We start from the raw sequence: 20,654 nt of genomic DNA, 5'->3' as shown, positions 1-20,654 counted from the left end.
GTGCGGCCACCGGCGCGGCGCGCTGCCTGCGGGAGGAGCCCCGGGCCGCCGCCCGCCGGGGTCCCCGGTGCGCCCCTCGGGTCCGCGCCGCTGTCGCTGGCGGAGCGCCGACGCCGACCGCCGGACACGCACGCTGCCGGGGCCCGCCCCCCGCCCCCCCCGCCGCCCCCCGCCCGCTCCGGCTCCGGCTCCGGCGCCCGCGCCCGCTCCGGCTCCCGCGCCCGCTGCGCTCCGCTCCGCTCCGCTCGCAGCCCGCCCTCCTCCCGGCCCCGGCCCCGGCCCCCGCCCCCCGCCCCCGGCTTTTGTCGCGAGCCCGGCAACCCGCACGCCCTCCGCTCCGGCGTTTCCCGCCCCTCCCGCGGTGGCCAAAAGAGTTGATCGCTATTGTGATCCGCCCGGGAGAGGCGGGGCGGGCGGGGGAGCCGGAGCCCCGGCCCCCGGCAGGTCGGGGTTCCGCCCGGGCAGCTCCACCCTCCGGCGGCCGCCGGCGCAGCCTGTCCTCCCCGCCGGGACGATGGATTAAGTTACTCTTCGCGGGGCCACAAGTCGGTGCAGACTTCGGGAGAGATGAAGGAAAAGGCGATGATCAAGACTGCGAAGATGCAGGGCAACGTGATGGTGAGTGCGGCGGGCGAGGCGCGCGGTGGGCAGCGCCCGCGGGAGGAGCTGCGGGGGGCGGGCCCCGAGCCGCCGGGCCCACCGCGACCCCCGCCCGGGGCCGCCGCCCGCTCGCGCCGCGCAACTTTGCGGTGTCGCCGTCCTCTCCCGCGGGCGCGGGGCGCGGGGCGCGGGGCGCGGGGCGGCTGCGCCAGGCGGGGAAGGGGCGGCGGCCCGGGGAGGGGGCCCGCGCGGAGCCCGAGACCTGTTGGGGTCAGCGAGCCGCGCGCACAGTCGGGGCGGCGCCGCCCGCTCTGCCCGCCCCGCCCCCTCCCCCCCCCGGGGCTGCCGGTGCCCCCCGCGGTGACCCCGGGCTGCGGGCGGCGGGCGGCGGGGCTGCGGGGCTGCGCGAGCGGGCACAACTCTGCCGACTCGAGGACCCCGGCGAGCCCCCCGCGGGGCTCCCTCCGCCCCGGGCCTGCGGCCGAGGGGTCCGCGCGCCCGCACCTCCGGCGAGGCGAGGCGAGGACGCGGAGGTTGCCATCTTGTTCCTGCAAGTGTGTGTGCGTGTGTGTGTGTGTGTGTGTGTGTGTGTGTGCGCGCGCGCATTTATTTGGGAGACGTTTTAACCCCTTCCGTGTGGGTGCGGGATGGCTAGGAGAGGCTCTCGGGCTTCCTAGGACTCGCTGGTACTTTTTTTTTCGGTGAGGGGGACCGCGAGGTGGGGACCGGCGTGTTACTTTTGAGGCCGCAGCTGGAAACGCGGGCGAGCTTTCGGGGGCGGGGTCTGGAGCCGTCGGGAAGGCGGTTCGGGTCCCGGGCACGGGGAGGCGTGCGGCGGCCCCGCGGGGTGCTGGGGATGACCCAGTCAGTGATCCATGTGGAGGTCTTGCTTTGAACCAAAAGAGGCGAGAAGTGGAAAATTGATTCCAATTGAGCGAATATCCAGCTGGCTTGACCACACCCACAGCAAGACACCTGTTGCCTGCTGGGGAAGGAGCGCCGCCTGCTCGGGCTTGACTCCTGGCCTGAGCTGTGCATCACTCCATCCAGAGTAGCTCAGGGGGGGTAGTGACAGCACTGAGGAGTTTATTTTGCAAGACCCCCTCCCCTCCATCCCCGAAAGATAGGCCCCTCTTTCCAGGCACTTTGTCCCCTGTGGGTGCTGCCGCTAACCTATTGCTTGTTTGTGAAAATACATGTTTTTCCCTCATTTTCCTCTTCTTTTTTTAGTCATTGTGTTATTCAGCATCCATATGTATATATATATATATATATATTGGTATACACAGGGCAGAAATGCGTATGGAGTAATGTATTCCAATTAAATTCCCACCTGTACCTGTAATGCCCCTTTTCTGTTATGCCATACTGTGCTAGTAAAGCCTACACAGTTTAGGACTGGAGCAGAAGAATGAATCTGAATTAATCCTATTGGTAATATGATGACATATTACTGATTCATTACCTAAATCTGTCGTCAAACAGGTGTTTCTTCTCATGACTTAGGTGGTATGTTGGGACGTAGCAACATCTTTATATTACATCCAAAAACAAAACAAAAAAAAACTTTTGACGTTTTCCCTCCCACTGCACCCTCTCTGGGTTTGCTTCAGAAAATGAAGGCTGGAAGGAAGTTTTCACTCAGACTCTGAATAAGCAGAGTTCCTCGTGCTCACTGTATACCTTTCTCAGTGTCTACTCTAAGTATATTTGAACAAGTTGAACTGAGCCTAGTGAATTCTGCGGCAGCCGGTCATATTTTTAGGCCCATCATTGGCCTAAAAGAAAATGATGTACAGGCTTTGTCACCTTTTCCATGTTCTGTCAAGTGTGGCATTGGTAATTCTCACTCTATGGTCTGGTTTGTATCTTTTTGAAATTTCATGCTCCAACTTAAATGCACAGAGCTTTAATCGAGTGATCATTTCTCAATTAAATTGTGGTTTGGGGACTTACCGATTCTTAGTTGCTGGTCGGTGATTTTGAAAGACAGCCTGTCTTGGATTGGGTGACTGGCAAACTCTTTTCACTGGTAACTTGATGGGAATTGAGGTGATACTTTACGTCCCGGATGAGGACAGGGTGATTCACCTCTAGTGCTGGCAGCCGAGTTGCTGTACATCTGACTGTGATGGAGAGAATGTTTTACGGCCTGCAGAACCAGTGCACGGATGTGCACACGGCCGCCCAGACACAAACTGCAGCTCAGTCTGGAGCTCTCTGGGCTCTCTGGATACACATGTGAGGTCTGAGGTTTAAAAGGCAGACACTTGGTACTGCCAGCACGGTCAGAGGTGCGCCCTGTCCAGCTGCAGCCGGTGGCAGAGGATGCTGGCTTCAGTCTCTTGTCACTTATGTTCACATGGCATGGCCATCGGGCACCTGTGACTTTTTCTAAAATCTTACTGGAGGCTTTGTTCTTCACACATCACTTTAGAAGTTTCTCCTGCTGCCAGATGATTAAGAGGAGGCAAACTTATCGGCATACTATCCAATCCCATTTGGCATGCAAAAACAAGTTAGGAAGAACCTAAGTGGAACCAGTTCATACCTTCTGTTTTAATTTCGGAGAAGAGTCTGTTTCATAAATTTTATTTCTAACATAGTAAAAAAAAAAAAAAAATCCCGGACTAAGCATGGCACTTTCTAGCTGCAGTTTAATAGTCAGGGATCAACATTTTTTCCCATCCTCTCAGAACAAAAACTATTTTTTTAAAAATAACCATATATTCACAACATTGATGTTTGAAGATCCGTGGGGAGGGGCGACTTGTGTATTTTCTCAGCGCAACCTTCTTTTGTTACTAATGTGCTGATACAGTGCTTGATCACTGTTTAAAGCACACTGGTTCTTTTGGAGAAGCATATCCTCTTGTGATAGGTTCTAAGACCAGTAGAAGATTTTATTATCAGGAGGATATTATTTCATGCTAAATTCCTCTACTTCATCTACAGGAGCTCTTCCCAGACGTGGAGTTGCTCAGCAGGAAGTAAAGGGTGGTTAAAAATGAAAGCCTTGGGGACTGCCCTGTGCCCTGTGGGACAGTCTCCTCCTCCTTCCTTGGTATGTTGGTGGCTCTTCAAGTAGATGCTGGGTAAATGAGGCTTGGGTGGGCCTTTGGTGACCAGACTTGTGCCAGAGGAGGTTCAGAAACTAGATGCAGAGGATCAGAGGTCTGCAAGCCACGGGGACACTTGAGAGTCTCATGGTTGGTTGGTTTTGGTTTTAAATGAAAGTTGCAGCCTGGAAATGAACTCCCTGTATGGGGAAAGCTGCTGATTTTCCTTTGGTCCCTGGCACCAGTTTTAGGTCTTTGGTCACTGATTTGGAGAGATACCTGTGATACTAGGAGCTGAGGATCTCTTCAGATATTGCTGTCCTCTTCTTACGTTGAGTAAAAACTCTGGATCAGAACCATGTAAAAAGAGTTTTCTTTCAGGCCATGTGAGTAGTTCACTGATTGATTAGATTAAACGAATGACTTCCCAGCATGGTCGCCTGTACTTGTAATAAGCCCAGGTGAGCAGAGGAAACTCTCTGATGTTTTTAGATAATTTAGAGGGATTTGTGTGGGACACAAGCCTCCGTGGCTGAGTGCTTCTTGGGAACAGCAGTACACATTTGTGAGTTGATTTGCCAGGGTACAGCCTTTACTGATGCAGAAAACCCTCTGTCTGAGGGTTGTTGGAACACTGCTCCTCCTCCTTTGATGGACTGGCACCCTGGTGACCTAAAGGATGTGGCATTGCTTCTAACGGTGAGCATTGTCATGTATGTTCCGGGGGGAGTTTGCCTTCCAGAAATGGGTTCCAAAAATTACTTCTAAGGTCTCAAGTTTTTGAGAATTCTCACTGCATATCCCAGCCCTGCAGTGCCGAGGCTGACCTTTCTCCACTCCTTAGTTGTTTAGCATCCCTATAGAATCATCAACCCTATAACCAGATTGGTCTTGGGATCTCGATGAATCCCGTGTGCAGGAAGAAAGAACAGAACGTGGGTCCATTTCATGCACCCCTCTTAGCAGATTTACAAGATTGGGAAGACTGCACATGTTAACTGCCAACTAGAGATACTCAGAGTTGGTGACGTTTCCAGGGAGCAGTCCCCAACCCCAGAGCGGGCGGTCAGCTCAGGGTGTTTTAGGAAACACCTTGAGGAAAACTAGGGAGCAGGTCTGTACCTTGTGGCACACTGGGACTTGGCTTTGGAGCATGTAGATATACTAAGCAGGCCTCTCGTCTACCTCAGTCATTTCTCTTTTCTCTGCCCCGTCCTCACACTAATGACATTACTCAAGGTGTGTTCATCTTTTGCACTTTGAACTCCCTGTGTTGTTATTGCCAAGAGGTGGTGTATTTCCAAGTGTTAGCATCTGTTGTCTCTCTGTGGTCAGTTGCTGTGAGACCCGGGGGGATGCTTGTGTGACATGCACAGACAGGTGCACATTTTTACACCTGGCACAGCTGCTTTTGTGAGAAGGGTCCCTGATTTTAGTCCTGCTTTTTTTTTCCTTTTGTTTTAAGAATTTCTTCAAGTTCTAATGCATCGGATGACACAAGAGAGAATTCCATGTGTGCAGTATTTTCCATTTAGAGCTACAATAAAATCAAAGCTTATGCTCACTTTAGGGGTTACCATATGTGGTTTTTACAATACCACTAAGCAATTCTCTGACACCAGCTGGATGTCCTGTAATCCTATTCAGTTCCATTGCTGCTAGCTAGAGGTAGCATCACATCCCACAGGTTGAGGACTCAGTGCCAGAAGACTGCCACCATCTAAGACATGAATCTTAGGATCAGGTACATCTGTGTTTCTGACAGATTGGGTAGAAATCAGAGGTTCCCATGACCCCCTCATTGGGTTCCATTAATTTGGTAGGGTAGCTTACAGAACTCAGGTCACTATCTTATTTACTAGATCACTGGTAAAACACTGATTTACTGGATCACACATCTACAAAGGGTGTGAAAGAAAAGGAATGAATAGCCCAATGAAGAGATTACAGAAGCTGAAGTTTGGAAGAGTCTCAAACACAGGAGCTCTTCTGTCCTCTTAGAGTTTGGGGTGCAAGTGCCTTGGCTGTGTTCTGGTTCCCCATCCTGGAAGTTCTCCAGACTCTGTCCTTTGGGTTTTTAGGAAGGTCCCATTACATAGGCATGACTCATTGAGTCATTGGTCATTGGTGATGGATTCCATCTATAGTTCCTCTCACTTGCCCAGAGGTCAGGGTGGGAGTGATTGGCTTCCCTGGCAACCAGCCCCAACCCTAGGGGACTTTCTAAAGACCAAAGCTCCTGTGTGGGACCCTGCCAGACCCTGCCCTCTGTATCCCTTCACCTGGCTGGACATTGGTATATCCTTTAACATCGTTTGCGGTCAACCGGGAACAGAAGCTCATAGTTGAAAGGGACTGGTTATGAATAACAAGACACCTGTTCCCCCAGAGGTTCTAAAGAGATTTCAGGAACTGAGGACAAAAGATCAAATATTATGGCAGAAAGGGATCTCATTGCTCTTACTACTCAGGAAATTCCAAGGGTTTTGGGAGCTGTGAACTCTGCATGCAAACCAAACTCCAGCTGACCCTTGAACAACTTGGGTCTCAGCTGCATGGGTCCACTTACACATGGATTTTTTTCCCCCAATAATACAGCAGAGTGCTATAAATGTATTTTCCTCATGATTTTCTTAATAACATGTTCTTTAGGGGATCCCTGGGTGGCGCAGCGGTTTGGCGCCTGCCTTTGGCCCAGGGCGCGATCCTGGAGACCCGGGATCGAATCCCACGTCGGGCTCCCGGTGCATGGAGCCTGCTTCTCCCTCTGCCTGTGTCTCTGCCTCTCTCTCTCTCTGTCTCTCTGTGACTATCATAAATAAATAAAAAATTAAAAAAAAAAAAACATGTTCTTTAGCTTTATCGTAAGCATATAATGAATAATCCATATAACATACAAAATACATGTTAACCAGCCATGTCATCAGTAAGGCTCCTGGTCAAAAGGAGGCTCCTAGTAGTTAAGTTTTTGGAGAGTCAAAGGTCATAGGTAGATTTTGACAGTACAGGCAGTGGAACTCCTACCCCCTATGTTGTTTAGGGATTAACAGTATGTATTTTTTTTATAAATCACAATATCATAGTTAAATAACTACTCAATATCCTTTTTTTTTTTTGTGGGGAGGGAAGTAAGTTTACTCCAGACTTGTTTTTTCTTTTCCTTTTCCTTTTAATTCGGCATGAGGAGAATTTTGTGACCTCTTTTGGTTATAGAAGCCAATTTTCTTTGATTAATGGGACTGCATTTTAGAGCTCAAGAAAGAGCATGTCCCAGACCTTGTAGGACACATACATCCTGAGCCAAGAGTACAGAGGTGAACAAAACCACTCAGAATTCTCTTTTATTCAGTGGCTTCTCCTGAGGATGGGAAAGGGGGTCCATTCCAGAGGTGGAAGGTCTGAAAATCCATCTGGGTCCATAGGTCTTTGCATTGGCTGGAGGATATAATCCTCAGAGAGGTTTTGACAAATACAAGGGCATCAGGTGGTCCTACAGGCAGGTGGTATTGAGGATGCTGGTTTGAGGACAGGGGGTTCTGAACCTTGCTGCACATTTAAATCACCAGAGGAACCCTAGCAACTACTGAAGGGTAGCTTTAGGCTTTCCACACCCCCACACACACGCATACACACATGCTCACAGGGTGATCTGATGAAGTTGCTGTGCATTGTACCCTGGGTATTGATATGCTTAACAGTTTGGTGCAGCCAAGAGGGAGGCCCGCTGGACTAGATTCGAACTTTTAAAATAAACAATGTCCTCAATGTCTAAGGAATTAATGCTTCCATTTATAGGAAACCATTTTGGTTTGTGGAAAGGCACAATCAAGTCTGGTTTCTTCCGTTGTAAAACAGAGGAATGGGGAGAGAGGCACAGACCACAGAATAAGAAGGTGCAATGACACATGGGGAGAGAGAAAAGAATAGTCACCAGGGGAAAAGCTGAGGGAACGCCATGTGTCTTTGTTTTGCATCTCTCGCCTGGGGATGGGGAGTAATGAACGATGGAAGAAACTTCTTTTTTTCACATGCAGAGATAACAGCCCTTTTCACTGCAAGATACTCTATGATTTGTCTGTGATCCACCTGGAGATGTATTTCAAACCAAATAGAACAAGTAGAACAAGAAGGGTAAAAGAGAGAACATAGCTTCTGGGCCAGCAGGTGGAATTCTAGCTTTTTCCATGAGCTAGAGAGTGGCCTCTGCAGGCAGCTCCCTGGACCTCTGTGTCCTCCTGTTTTAGATCAGGGAATTTGAAGAGATTGACTATTCCTCAAGTCCCTTTTCTACTCCCTCTCTCCAGCCAGGGTAGCCTTGTCTCTTCAACACTGACCTAAGGACGTGCTTGAAAAGTAACCGTCCACGCCAGAACAAATATTTTGTTGGCGTTATCATCTCTTCAGCACGGGCTTCTCTGGCGTCTTCCGGGTCAGTTCACCCCTTGTCACTCTTGCGGTGTGTCCGTTTGTAAACCAGGAAAATAGATGGCATAGATTTATACCTATAAGTCACAAAATCTAGAGCGGTAATGCACACACTGTGACCACTCAGGCCGAACTGTGTGTGTGCGCCTGTGGGTGTATACCTGTGCACGCGGGCGGGCCGTGCACACTTCTCAGACGTACAGTGCTCGCGGCACTCTTAAGGCAGAGCCGGGGATGTGGGGTGAGAACGGCTGTGGGCAGTCACTTTGATTGCTTGACTTCCTCAGCTATTAAGAGAACATCACCGCATGGTAATAGAACAGTGGTGCCAAGGATGTTCTGGTTTCCGGTTTGGTGTTACTCATCTGTGAAAATAGAAAGGGAACTGCCGACGAGCCAGGCCGGACAGCAGACCTGGTTGGCAGGGCACCAGCCATGGGTGGGGTGGGATTGGGTCTTGCCATGGGGTAGAACTAGGGCTGATCACATTTCCTTCATGATAATGATATTTGAAAAGTAAGATTTGCACAGAGAGGGAGGCAAACCAGAACAGATTCTTAACTCTAGGGAACAGGCTGAGGGTTGCTGGAGGGGAGTGGAGTGGGGGGATGGGGTGGGTCACTGGGTGATGGGTGTGAAGGAGGGTGCGTGATGGGCTGAGCTCTGGGTGTTATATGCAACGGATGAATCACTAAATTATACCCCCGAAGCTAATGATACACTATATGTTAACTAATTTGAGCTTAAATAAAAAATAAAAAAAAAGAAAAGTAAGATTTTCCTTTCTCTCCCTTTTTGCCCCACCTACTAGACTAATGCCCCTTGTGTTATTATTTTGGTTATGTATGAACAACACGTGGTAAAACCTCTATGAAATGGGAACCCAGCTATGAACCTGGGTGAATGACACCAACACCTGTTTATGGTTAGCTCTGGAAGCTAAGATCAAGTTTCCAGCGTGCATCTTTGACTCTGCACATCCAGCCCGATTTTCTATACCTTCTTATTCAGTTTTTTTTTTTTTTGAGGAATGAGAATTTGTGAACTTCAAGCCAAAAATCTCCCATTTTTACAAAAGGGATTCAGCTACAGACTAGATTCTTCATGCTCAGGCATGCACACACAAACAACACATTTTATAAAAGCTACAATTATTTATAACAGAAAACCAAAGGTTTTTTTTTTCTGGCTAAATACTGGTTTCCCAGAAATTTCTGTTCATTAGACCGAATCACATCCTGAGTAAACTTTTTATAAGAGGATTTTTTTTTTGGCTCTTCTTTCTAGGACTCTAAATTATGCATGTGTTTTTTAAAAGAACCATTCGACTTCAAAACTAAGTGATAACAGTTTGCATAGCACCCTTGCAGATTATACAGTAATTTCACATACTCTGTTTTATGATGTTAGAACAGTCCATTGTGCTAGCAGGACAAATATTTTTGTTTCATGGTTGGAAGAGCCAAGGCATGGCAAGATTATTCAGAAGCAGAGGGATCGAGGGCTCAGCTGCTGACTGCTCCAGGCCAGATACTTCAGTCTACAGCATTTTCCTTCAGAAACCTCCTTCCCCACCACAAATGGAAAGAAACACAGAGCCTGAAAGCTGGAAGAGGGTCTGGAGATCATTGAGAGAACACCATCTCCTCTAATGCTCTACTTTGTAGAATTTCCAGCCCTTTCTGGAACACATCCAGGGACTGGATTCGGGCTTTGTTGATGGTTTGTGTTTGTTGGAAGGGTGTTTTCTTACGGTCCTATGAAACCTGCCTTCATGTGACTTCCCATGGTCCTAGCACTAAGCTCTTGAACTATATAAAGTCAGTTAACCCCTGCTTCACATGAGAGCCCGAGCTTTCTGAGAAGTTCACACAGCTGTCATGTGGTCCCTCATGGTGTCTTTGCCAGGAAAAATACCTCTCTTTCCTTCAACTCACTTAAAATCTTGATTGAAATAACTGTGCCTTTAATATATCAGTTAGAGACACCTTCTTTTTATCCAACTATTGCTGTTTTTTCCCATTTCTCAGCTTCCATGAGTTTCTTCCTATTTTATTGTGATTTGTCTTCTCCTGTTTAAGGATGCCACAAGCAAAGGTTAGAGATTAATTTGCTGAGCTGTGAGTAAATCCGAGGTATACTCAACACACACAGACTTTTCAGAATGAAGCATGACTTTTCTTTTATGAATATTTCCAGAGAGGGAAGGCTGAGGTTTAACCGGTGGAAAGCCAGGGTGCTCATGACCAGCTCAGGTTTGCTTACAGAAGATAGGAGCACCTCCTGCAAAACTTGATGACAACGGCACGCCAATTGCAAAGCAAGTATTATGTCCATCTAGCTACTAGACAATGTCATCTTTGAAAGTCTCTCTCTTACTGTTTGATATGGATGAAGTGGTTCAACCTTACCCAGAAGCAGTAAGCTCCAGCTACTTATAATTAACCTCCTTGTTCCCTTGAGAAAAATAGGATACACTGACAAAAGGTTATGTGTCCTAGGACCTGCTTGTGTGGGAGGGAAGAGGAACCTGTCAGCGCACAGCAATATCAGGAAATGAGAGCTACCTACATTTTGGATTGCCACGCAAGCCACGGGGCAGCCCTAATCCAACCACCTGCAGACACATCAGCTTTCCTGAGAGCTCTAGAGCAGAGCAGCCCAGTCCTCACTGCAGCATCGGCCTGATATGTGGAGCAGTACTTCTCTGGGCCCAGGGAATATTATGAAGATGCACTGAGCACCTCAACTATATTAGCATAACCAGGGGAAGGCAAATTACAATCACAGTGGGAAAGCGCTCAATGAAAAGTCTCACATCTTTTAGAGTCGTGTAACACTAAATTCTGGCAAAGACACGAAACAGTGAGAACGCTGAGCACAGGGGTCAGGGAGAGCAAGGACAGGCCCTAGCTGCCAACGTTGACGATGTACTGGCCCTTGTGACCCTGTGACAGCACTGCTGGGTTCATGCCCACAGGAGATCATGCCAGTGTGGATCAAGAGACGCGTATAGGGATGTTCAGGACTTCAGACTGGAAGCCGGTCAAATTCCCGTCAGCACTAAGGACGTGTGACTGTGTCTGTGTGTTGATATAGTGAGGTCCTGGACAGTGGCAGAGAGGAGGGACATCGTGCTCAAAAACACAGGGACTTTCTCAAACATACCACTGAAGTGAGTACAAGATCCCAGGTCTAGAAGAATATAAACTGTATGGTTTACATGAGGTTTGGCGCAGGGAAACTGAGATGTCGTGGTCGGGGATACGGATGGAGGGTCCCTGCTAGACATATTAACAGTCTGAGGAAAAGCAAGGGGACTCTTGCCATACATGTCATGTACTGTTACTGTGGTGGGGGTAGGGGCATGGTTAGGAGGCGCAAGATGAGGGGGTGCTTCTGGAGTGTGACAAGGAGTCTGGTGCTTGCCCAGAGTTACATAGGCTGCTTCGTGATGACGTTTTTTATGTCTGTGTTCCCGTTGGACACATTTTTCTCTACCTGCATGGCATCTTACAATGCTTGGGGACAGATTTTAGAGTGCATTTTGCACCTAGTGGGTGAACGCACCGTGCTACAGGTGGCAGACATAGACCACTGCTTCCTGTCAAATAAATTGGCAGCTGCTGGAGGAGGAAGGGGCTTGACACTCAGTGCCCTCGCCTGCAGAGGTCCGTCGTGTCCCCGCATACAGTGGCAATCCTGCACGCTGCTGTGCGAGCCTCTAGCAGACCAGTAGGCAGCGGCATGGAGGGAAAAATGCGAGGTCTCCAGACGTTGGGTAGGCCAGGAAGGATGAATGGAAGGATGCCAAGGCCAGTCCCTGAGGAGAAGCCGCAGGCAGTGGAACTTGGGATGGATCTGCCCAGGAAGCTGAAACACGTTGGAAAATACTAATAAGAGCCTTTGGGAACTGCTGATCGCTGACCCTGGGAGGAAGGACAGTGCTGTCCTCCGTGGGGCGTGTTGAGGCCCTTCACTGCAGCAGTGTGATGTGCAGACAGGCTATGGGAAAACACGGTAATGAAAACTGCTCTGGCTTCTGCGAGAATCCAGGGTCTGGCCTAACATGCCTCCTAGGTGTGCAGTCACCTCTGGCCATGTGGTCATGGTGTGTGGGCTTTGCTGCCTCTGTGTGTATTTTACTCAGATGCCCTCACTCGAGAGGAGTAGTTTTCTGCATTCTGAGTAGCTGGCTTTATGAAACCTCGGTGATGATTCATTAATTTACAAGCAGGGAGATGCAGAGCGACAAAGGCACTGGGCCTCCATGAATGTTCAGAGTTCCAGCGTGCAGAAGCTCAAGGAGGGGTGGAAAGAAGTGTCTTCTCCGGGGGCTGCTCCCCTACACCAAATCGGTATTCCCACCCGAGACTGTGATGTGCCACCTTTGTTCTTACTAAGGGGAACTGCAGGCCAAGCTCCCAGGACAGGTCTGTCCCCTCCAGCCTTACCTCCCTCCAGAGCCTCAGCCTGGAAGGAACTTTCTTTGGCTGACCAAGAAATGGGATGGGTCCCCTCTCTTCTCACTCCACCGTTTACTTGTTTGTTTTCTCCCGAATGTTTTCCTCTGAAGGTGTAAGTTTGGGTTGATAAGTCTGCGGATGAAGGAATGATTGATGAGTCACTGGTTTTGGGGGAGAAAAGGAGGCTGAAGTGGTCAATCTGGCAGACGGCATGGCAAATGCCATTTTCAATGCAGACTTACTTGAAAAATGGATCCGCCTCTGTCTTGGCTTTTGAAAAATCCTTCAAGTTCTCCAGGAACCTTGCAAGTAGCGGCTTTGCAGTGTAATATAGTGTGGTGCCTCGCTGCTGGTCTGCTTCTGAGACACGTGCTGGGCTCAGAGCGCTCGAATAGTCATTAAAACCGAGGGTATTAAAATCATTATCATCACACGGACTCTGCCCGAGGCGCGTGCGTGTGAGCGTGAATGTGCATGCATGGGCAAGCACGTGTGTGCTCCTGTGGACACGAATACTCAGGAAGCTGAACTTTGCGTTTTTCTCATCGTGATAGTTGAAGACCATCCGTCATCATCAGACCATGAAAACAAATGAGACTAACCTGATGTGACTCTCTGTTCCATTCGTGAAGGTGAGCCCGACTCATCGCTCCCTGGAAAGACTCCCTAGGGTGGGGTTCTCGAAGTGTGGTGCCTGGGCGGGCAGCACCAATCATAGCGGCATCACCTGGCAACCAGGCACACCTCTGGGTCCACCCAGTGCTACCAAACTGGAAACTGGGAGCGTGGGGCCTGCATCTGACTCTCGCCGGTGATTCTGGTGCATGCCAGCATGTAGTTCTCAACTTACCCGTTCCCAGGCTCTCTGGGGAAGGGAGATTCATTTTGTTTTTGTTCTTAAAGTGTTCATTTCATCACGGATGAAAATGCAATATAAGAATGCAATATAAGAATGGAAAAAAAATGAAAAAATAGAAGACAGGGGCACCTGGGTGGCTCAGCAGATGAGCATCTGCCTTCAGCTCAGGCTCTGATCCCAGGGTCTTGGGATCAAGTCCCACATCGGGCTCCCTGCATGGAGCCTGCTCCTCCCTCTGCCTGTGTCTCTGTGTCTCTCGCGGTGTCTCTCATGGATAAATAAATAAAATCTTTAAGACAGAAATAGAGGATAGACAAAACATAAACCCAAATTTTTTATTATTGGATCTAAACATGCAAAATCACTGTTAAAATTGCTTTAACGCTTTCTAAATGGCACACTCTCAATTTCTGTACTTATCTCTGAGGGAACCAGTGGCTGGCAGTTCGACCCCAGGCTGCGGCCTGCAGACCATGCTCAGAGCAGCCTTGCTAGCAGGCCCCGGAAAGCCTTCCTTACCGGTGCCTAATGTGGCCTGTTGTATGTCACGGCCCCTGGTGAGGAAATACAATTACAAACAGACTTTCCTCCTGACCCAGAAAAGCTCACCACAGAGTCAGAAAAGAAAGAAATTAGTTTATTATTGAATAAACATTTGATCATACTGTGCAGACGGAAATCTCAACATCTGTCAGGTCAGGTTTGCAGCGTGGAGTGTGGGGACCAGTCAGGCTCATCTCCCCCCCTGGAAACTGGGAGGAGGTGCTTATCTTTGCTCCATGATTACTTTCCAGAGATGTGGCTCCGAGGCCCTTGAGGAAGCATTTCTGGGTGAAGAGACTGGCCAGAGGCTTGGTTAGCCATTAAGAAGTTTTACATACCAGCAAGATTTGAAAAGGACTGGCAAAGTCTCTCATGAGTAAATAAATAATTTTTTTTTTTTTACAAAATGAAAGAAATTCTGAAGGAAAAAGGAGAGAGTGTCTCTTCCCTTGTGTTCCACGGGGGAGGCTTAATTTGTATTTGTCTTCATGCCACCCGTCCCATTTTATCTTTTCTTCTCAGCCTCACCTATGGTTCGCTTTTGGGGAGCAAGCAGGTCTGTGAGTTATGACCACAAATAATTTTGCTTCCTGGTTTCATTCTAAATTTGACTCACAACTGAGTGCCCACACAGGTGGAATCGGGGTTAGAGAGATGGCTTTCATTTTTGACTTCGGTTATTAAAGAAAAATTGAGTATTTTCCTACTTTGTTCTAAAGTTTATTTTTGGCTATGATTTCTTAAAGTGGTTCTTTTTTTAGACATCTAGGAAATGTTAATTACCGCAGATAAGACTATTCTAAAGCCTACTACAAAGGCTTCCCTCCCTTCTGCTTTAGTACATATAAAGAGATAATGTTAAAATGCTCTTATGCAAATTTAAAATTTTTCCTGTTACATTAACAATGCTAATGACAGTTAATGCATTCTCAAAGCTTCTGTGTGATCCAAACTATTAAAGTGCTTAGAAATGTTTCAGGACCACCCTGCAAATATCTGAGAAGTAGAATTTTCCATGGAGATTAATTCCTTGACAATGGATTCAGTTCGAACTTAAGGGATGAAGAAGAGCCGCAAAGCCAGTGTAGTGCCTTGGAGAGGTCTCTGTGGACAGAGGCTGAAAACCCTCTTTCCCCAGAACTCAGTCATGGGGGATGAACAGTCACTGCAGTACAGTTAGGAGGGGAAATTGTCCTTCACAAAGCAAAACAGAGGAAGGGGCAGAAAGGGCTATCATGGGGTGTGAGGAAGGGCTCTCTGAGGAAGGTGAGGGAGGGCTCTGATTGATCTATGGATGATAATGAAGAACCATCCTCTTGATGAGATCACCTTGCAGTTGTACCAGCTGGATCCAGCCCAGGAATGGCATTGTTGGGCTCAGTTGTGCTTTTGGGCCAACTAACGGAGGACACACCTCTGTGTTCTGGTCCTGACCTAGGAGTTTTCCCACAATGCTTTGACAAACAACAGTTCAGACTGTGTGCAGATAGCTGTACTGGTCGCCACAGGGTCTTGGCATAAGTGCGGCTTACTGTAGAAGCTTTTCTGACCACTTCCACCTATCTCTTCCCTCCTTTCTTCCTCGAGCTCCTTAACAATAAACACAAACAAGGGGAGGCATGCCCAACTTAGATGACAGGGTAGTCCTCGCAAGAATGCCATTCAGGTGACTTCCAGAAGTTCCCACATGGAGCATGTAGGGAGAACTAGAATTAAAAACAGATTTCTCCCAACCCAGACATCTTGTCCCCAAAAGAAGCAGAGAAGGAAACCACTGAATAAGCATGAGACCAGAGTATGTGGTGCGAATCACGGGCCACCTAAGACATCACAAAGGAGAACCCTCACCTCGCAGTCCAGCAGACGCTCCCTGTGTCACACGTTTCCTGATAAATGGTAACTCGTCCTCAAGTCAGAGGCTTCACAGCACCATTGGTCACACGCGGTTCATGCTCACCTCACCTGGTCACCAGGGTGACCGTTCGTGTCAGCTGGGTGGCTGTGCCTAGAGGAAACGGAGTCTCCTGTCTTCATGACAGCAGGTAGCTCTGCATGAGGAGGGAGCCTTCCACCGATTAACATGAGGCGCCTGCTCCCACAGAACCAGGAGCTGGAAGCTCTCGCTTGATGTTTGCATTTCAGAAAGTTGGCTCCCAGGCTCCTAGGGAAGCGTCCGGGTCATTAAGCAGCAAAAGGCCTCTCTGGTTCTCAGAAGGATACGTTTCAGAGAGATGAAAAAGTGCTTCCAAGGACACGTTTTTCTAAGGTGAGCGCTGTCAGAAAAAGGAGCGGAGGCGAGGCTTTCCCTTGTAGTTGACCCTTGAACAACACGGGTTGGAACTGCATGGGCCCACTTCCGGGCGGATTTTTTTTCTATAAAATACAGTGCAGTCCTGTAGGTGCGTTTTCTCTTCCTCAGGGTTTTCGTAGCAAACTTTTCTCTAGCTTTCCTTGTAAGAGTACAGTATGTGTAATACATATAACATACAAAATACAGATTCATCAACTGTTTATTTTTTTTAAGATTTTATTTATTTATTCATGAGAGACACACAGAGAGAGAGGCCGAGACTTAGGCAGAGGGGCTCTCCGCAGGCTCCCTGCAGGAAGCCCGATATGGGACTCATTCCAGGACCCCAGGATCACGCCCTGAGCCAAAGGCCCATGCTCAACCACTGAGCCACCCAGGCATCCCTAATGAACTGTTTATGATATTGGTAAGGCAACTGGTCACCAGTAGACTATTAGTAGTAGTTAAGTCTTTGGAGACTCAAGAGTTATACGTGGAGTTTTGATGCACAGGGCCTCCGCCATGGCCCCTCACCCGTGTGTTGTTCAAGGGTCAATTGTATTTTCAACTAGGAGAATTAGGCATCTTATTTTTAATTTGTGTTTGTCCTTTAAGCCAGAACATTGAAATGAGTAAACTGTCCAACAGCCAGCAGAGCCACAGACACTCACTGAGAGTGACTGGATCCTGTCCCAGGCTTACAGAGGCTGAGTGCTTGAGATGTCAACATGATTTAGGCAAAATCGAGGATCAGGAGACGGCCAAGGATGCCGGCGCTTGATGGAACCATTCCTCCTCCAAGAATTTGAGAGCAAGAGACACACTCAACAGAGTGGCCTGTGCGGGCTTTCCACCTGTGGCCTGGAAGCACGGAGGGAGGGGCATAGTCTGTCAGGGGCTGGGGGGCAAGGATGTGACAGGGCCCCACACCCTGTTGGTCCACCAGCATCACTTCCGAGCGCGATCATGTATTCAGTGCTTAGCACATGGCCCGTAGTAAGGTGCTGCGTCTCACTGAATTCCCATCACCGCCCTGGATGGAGGAGATATTACCTCCATTTGTCAAATGAGGCTCAGAGACGTGCAGCAGGAAAGCTGCCTCCGTCCCTGGGGTAGGAGGGTGAAAGCCAGTGAGCATCCAAATCAGATGTCATCTTAAGAGAAAGGTCAAGCTTCGGGTGTCACAGGCAAAGGGGCCACTTCTCAATCTAAATAAAAAAGGAATCATTCAGTAAAATATTAATGCCTTGTTTACTGAGGCCACATGAAAGGCATTTGGAAATGCCTTTCTCTAATAATTCAGTTCTGTTGGCTATAATCCTACCTTTACTTTGCACTTGATTGTCCTAGCCTCTCACTGCATCATCTTTTGATTATTTATCCATTCGGTTAGGTTCCATGATTAAGGGTTTGTGTTACTGTTGGGGCATCCGGTACTTTAAAGTCTTTTTCTATTGCAGGAGTTCCCCAGTGGTGCCACAGCTGCTACTTCCCTGGGGGAGAACCTTGGTCAGCAGGGTTCTTGGCCACTTTGAGAAGTTGTCAGGTGCCGTCTCTGGGATGAGCAGAGGGTTTCCTGTGGCTGCACATGGAAGGAAGTAGAAGGGCAAATATTTTGCTAAGCAGAGCACTGAATCAAAGTCATTCTTCACTCTGGTTCTTCTCCACCTGCTTTCAATTCTTTATACTTGGGTAGTTTGCGTGTTCCTGGTGTTCTCATCGGTGTAGACCCTGGCCCAGAGGGTAGGATGGAACTGAACTCCAGTGCTAGTCATTTCATTAAAAGGCTTGGTGGGTGTAGCAGGGGGACTGGTGGTGACAATGACGTTGAGCATCTTGATTCTTACCCTAATCTTTGCTTAAACAACTGAGGGAGTGAGGCGCATACGCTCAAGATCTGTTGAGCATCACATATGCAGGCGTTGTGGCCAACAGGGGGATGCCTCAGTGAACAAAAGAGAATCCTGCCTTTCCCTCTTGGGGTTTCCGTTCCAGTGGCAAAATGGGTGTACAGATGATTACATAATGAATTATTTAATTATGAGTCTGATAGATTCTGCAAAAAAAAAAAAGATTGAGACTGTTGGTGTTTCAGTGTAGGTATTATAGTCTGATATTGGATGATTGCACAAATGAGAGATTTTGAAACTAGTATCTATGATGTTAGTTATGATAGATGAGAAAGGTGATTCTCCTGAATTGTTGATCCCAGGCACAATGAAAATGTCACGATTAAGAGTATTTCTTAAAGGGAATTAAATCACTATGTATTGGCAATTTGCTTTGACAGGAAGTAGTTTACAGAGCAAGACATTTAAATGAGATTTAAGAGGAGCTTGGGTATGTGTTGTCTGTGAGTCTCGTGACAGCGGTGTAAGACCTTTACTTGGGGAGAGGCACCAGGGCTCGCCGGACTTGGTGGGGCAGCTGCGAGAGGCCACAGGGGAGCAGGATCAACTCTGCAAAGTAGAGATTGAATCGTGACCTGGCCCTGGGACCAGACATTGGAGAGCTTAGAAAAGCTAATAATAGTGAAAGAACAGAGAGAAAAGCAATGGTGAAGCTTGGGTGGTGGAGGAACTTAATTCATAAAATGGGTAACAAACTAAGAAGATGAAAGGAAGGGTAATACATGCATTTCCATGTATAAATGGCATGTATTTTAGGAGCACCAAGGGCACTCAATCTCATTTTGTATGAAGAAATCTGTATCAAGGTAGAAGAAAAATACCATAGGCTTTTCTTAAATTAGTACAAATCTCATTAGCTGTGACAAAAGCTAATATTTAAGAGCCCGGCAATCTGATGCCTTCTGTGAGCAGATCACAGCTGGAACTTGAGCTCTGGGTTCTCACGTAAAGAGGAACAGACAGCCAAGCAAACATCCAGAAGAGAGGCAGCCCAAGCATGAAACAGGAGAAATTGTGTTGGCAAGGAAAATTTGAAGCAAATGATGTTTGCCCTCGGTGTGGTGGTTAATTCCGTGTGTCCACTTGCCTGGACTACAATACCCAGATATTTGGCCAAACAGTATTCTGGTTGTTTCTGTGAGGGTTGTTTTGGATTACATTAAGATTTAAATTCGTGGGCTTTGAGTAAAGCAAAATGCTTTTCAAAATGTGGGTGGGCTTTGTCTGATCAGTTGAAAGCCTGGCTAGACTAGAAAACTCATCACCCCTGAGCAAGAGGAATTTTGCTGAAGATGGCCTTCAGACTTGAATTATAACATTGGCTCCTTCCTGGGTCTTTACATATACGTCTGTATTTCTAGGTATTTAGATATATATGTAATGATGTTTATATACACAAAGATATAGATCTATATAGATCTACATATAAAGATCTATATACCCTCTTGGTTCTGTTTCTTTGGAAGCCCCTGACTAGTGTGCTAGGAAAATAGATATGGAGTGGAGGGCAAGGCAGGTGTTCATAAATATCTGGAAGACTTCATGGAAATAGATTCAGATTTATTTTTGTGTGACTTTTAAAAGATTCAGATGCCTCGATTGAAATCATAATCTGGCAGCATTTAGTCAAATAGAAGATAACAAATATGGATATGTCAATATAAATTTTTTTTGAAGTGTGAATGGACATGCGAGATGGCAAAATTTAGAACATTTATTTTACTGTTTATACGCTTATCAGTTGCACAAGCTGCTATAGAATCGATTCAGTGTGTCCATTGGGAGTTAGAATTATAAAGAATTTTGGAAGCTTCTTGTCTAGTAGTCTGTATTGTGAATGGCACAGAAACATCTGTTTTTTCTATAGAGGATGGAACAGCAGACTTACTAAAAAAACTGAAGGTAAAGTTATGGGTTTTAAATGGAAAAATCCAGACCACCTATATTGTGTGAAACCAGTAAGCACAGCTAGGGAAGAGACAATTTCTCGGAGTAGTGACAGATTCAGTGTCTGGTTGCCTTAATCCTACTTACTTGTGGACATGGGTAGAAAAATGCAGATAGAGCATCATTCAAGATCTCCTTGAAGTGCAGAGGGAGTGGTAACAGACACAATTTTTGTGTGACTGCAGTTGCATAGTAAAGGCACAGAGCTTCTTACAGACAGATAATTTTATGCAGCTCTTTTTTTAAAGAACATTGTATTTTTTTAAAAAATAAATTTTTTAAATAATAAATTTATTTTTTATTGGTGTTCAATTTGCCAACATAAAACATAAATTCAACATATTTCAGATGAACTCAAATCCTGCACATCTTCAAGGATTTCAGTACAGGACTCCTTACAAATGCAGCCGGTCAAGTTGCTCATTTTTGGTGTGTGAATAAAAATGTGGATGGATGAAGATGCCTGCGTGGCTCAGTGGTTGCGCATCTGCTTTTGGCTCAGAGTGTGATCCCGGGGTCCTGGGATCGAGTTCCACATTGGGCTCCCTGCAAGGA

The 20,654-nt window shown here is 47.5% G+C and overlaps 1 protein-coding gene across 1 annotated transcript in view; it reads left to right on the top strand.

Annotated features, from left to right (window-relative positions):
* Positions 1 to 317: 317 nt before the first annotated feature.
* Positions 318 to 20,654, top strand: part of DPP6 (dipeptidyl peptidase like 6) — an 826,517-nt gene continuing 806,180 nt past the window's right edge. Inside the window, exon 1 of the mRNA XM_041753453.1 lies at positions 318 to 618. Coding sequence (XP_041609387.1) covers positions 568 to 618 — 51 coding nt within the window. The 5' untranslated portion in view covers positions 318 to 567. The remainder of the gene's footprint in view (positions 619 to 20,654) is intronic.

This window comes from Vulpes lagopus, chromosome 4 (genome assembly GCF_018345385.1).
Source record: "Vulpes lagopus strain Blue_001 chromosome 4, ASM1834538v1, whole genome shotgun sequence".
NCBI classification, from domain to species: domain Eukaryota; kingdom Metazoa; phylum Chordata; class Mammalia; order Carnivora; family Canidae; genus Vulpes; species Vulpes lagopus.
Note: the sequence above shows the minus strand (reverse complement) of the source record. Positions and strands in the feature narration are given on the sequence as shown.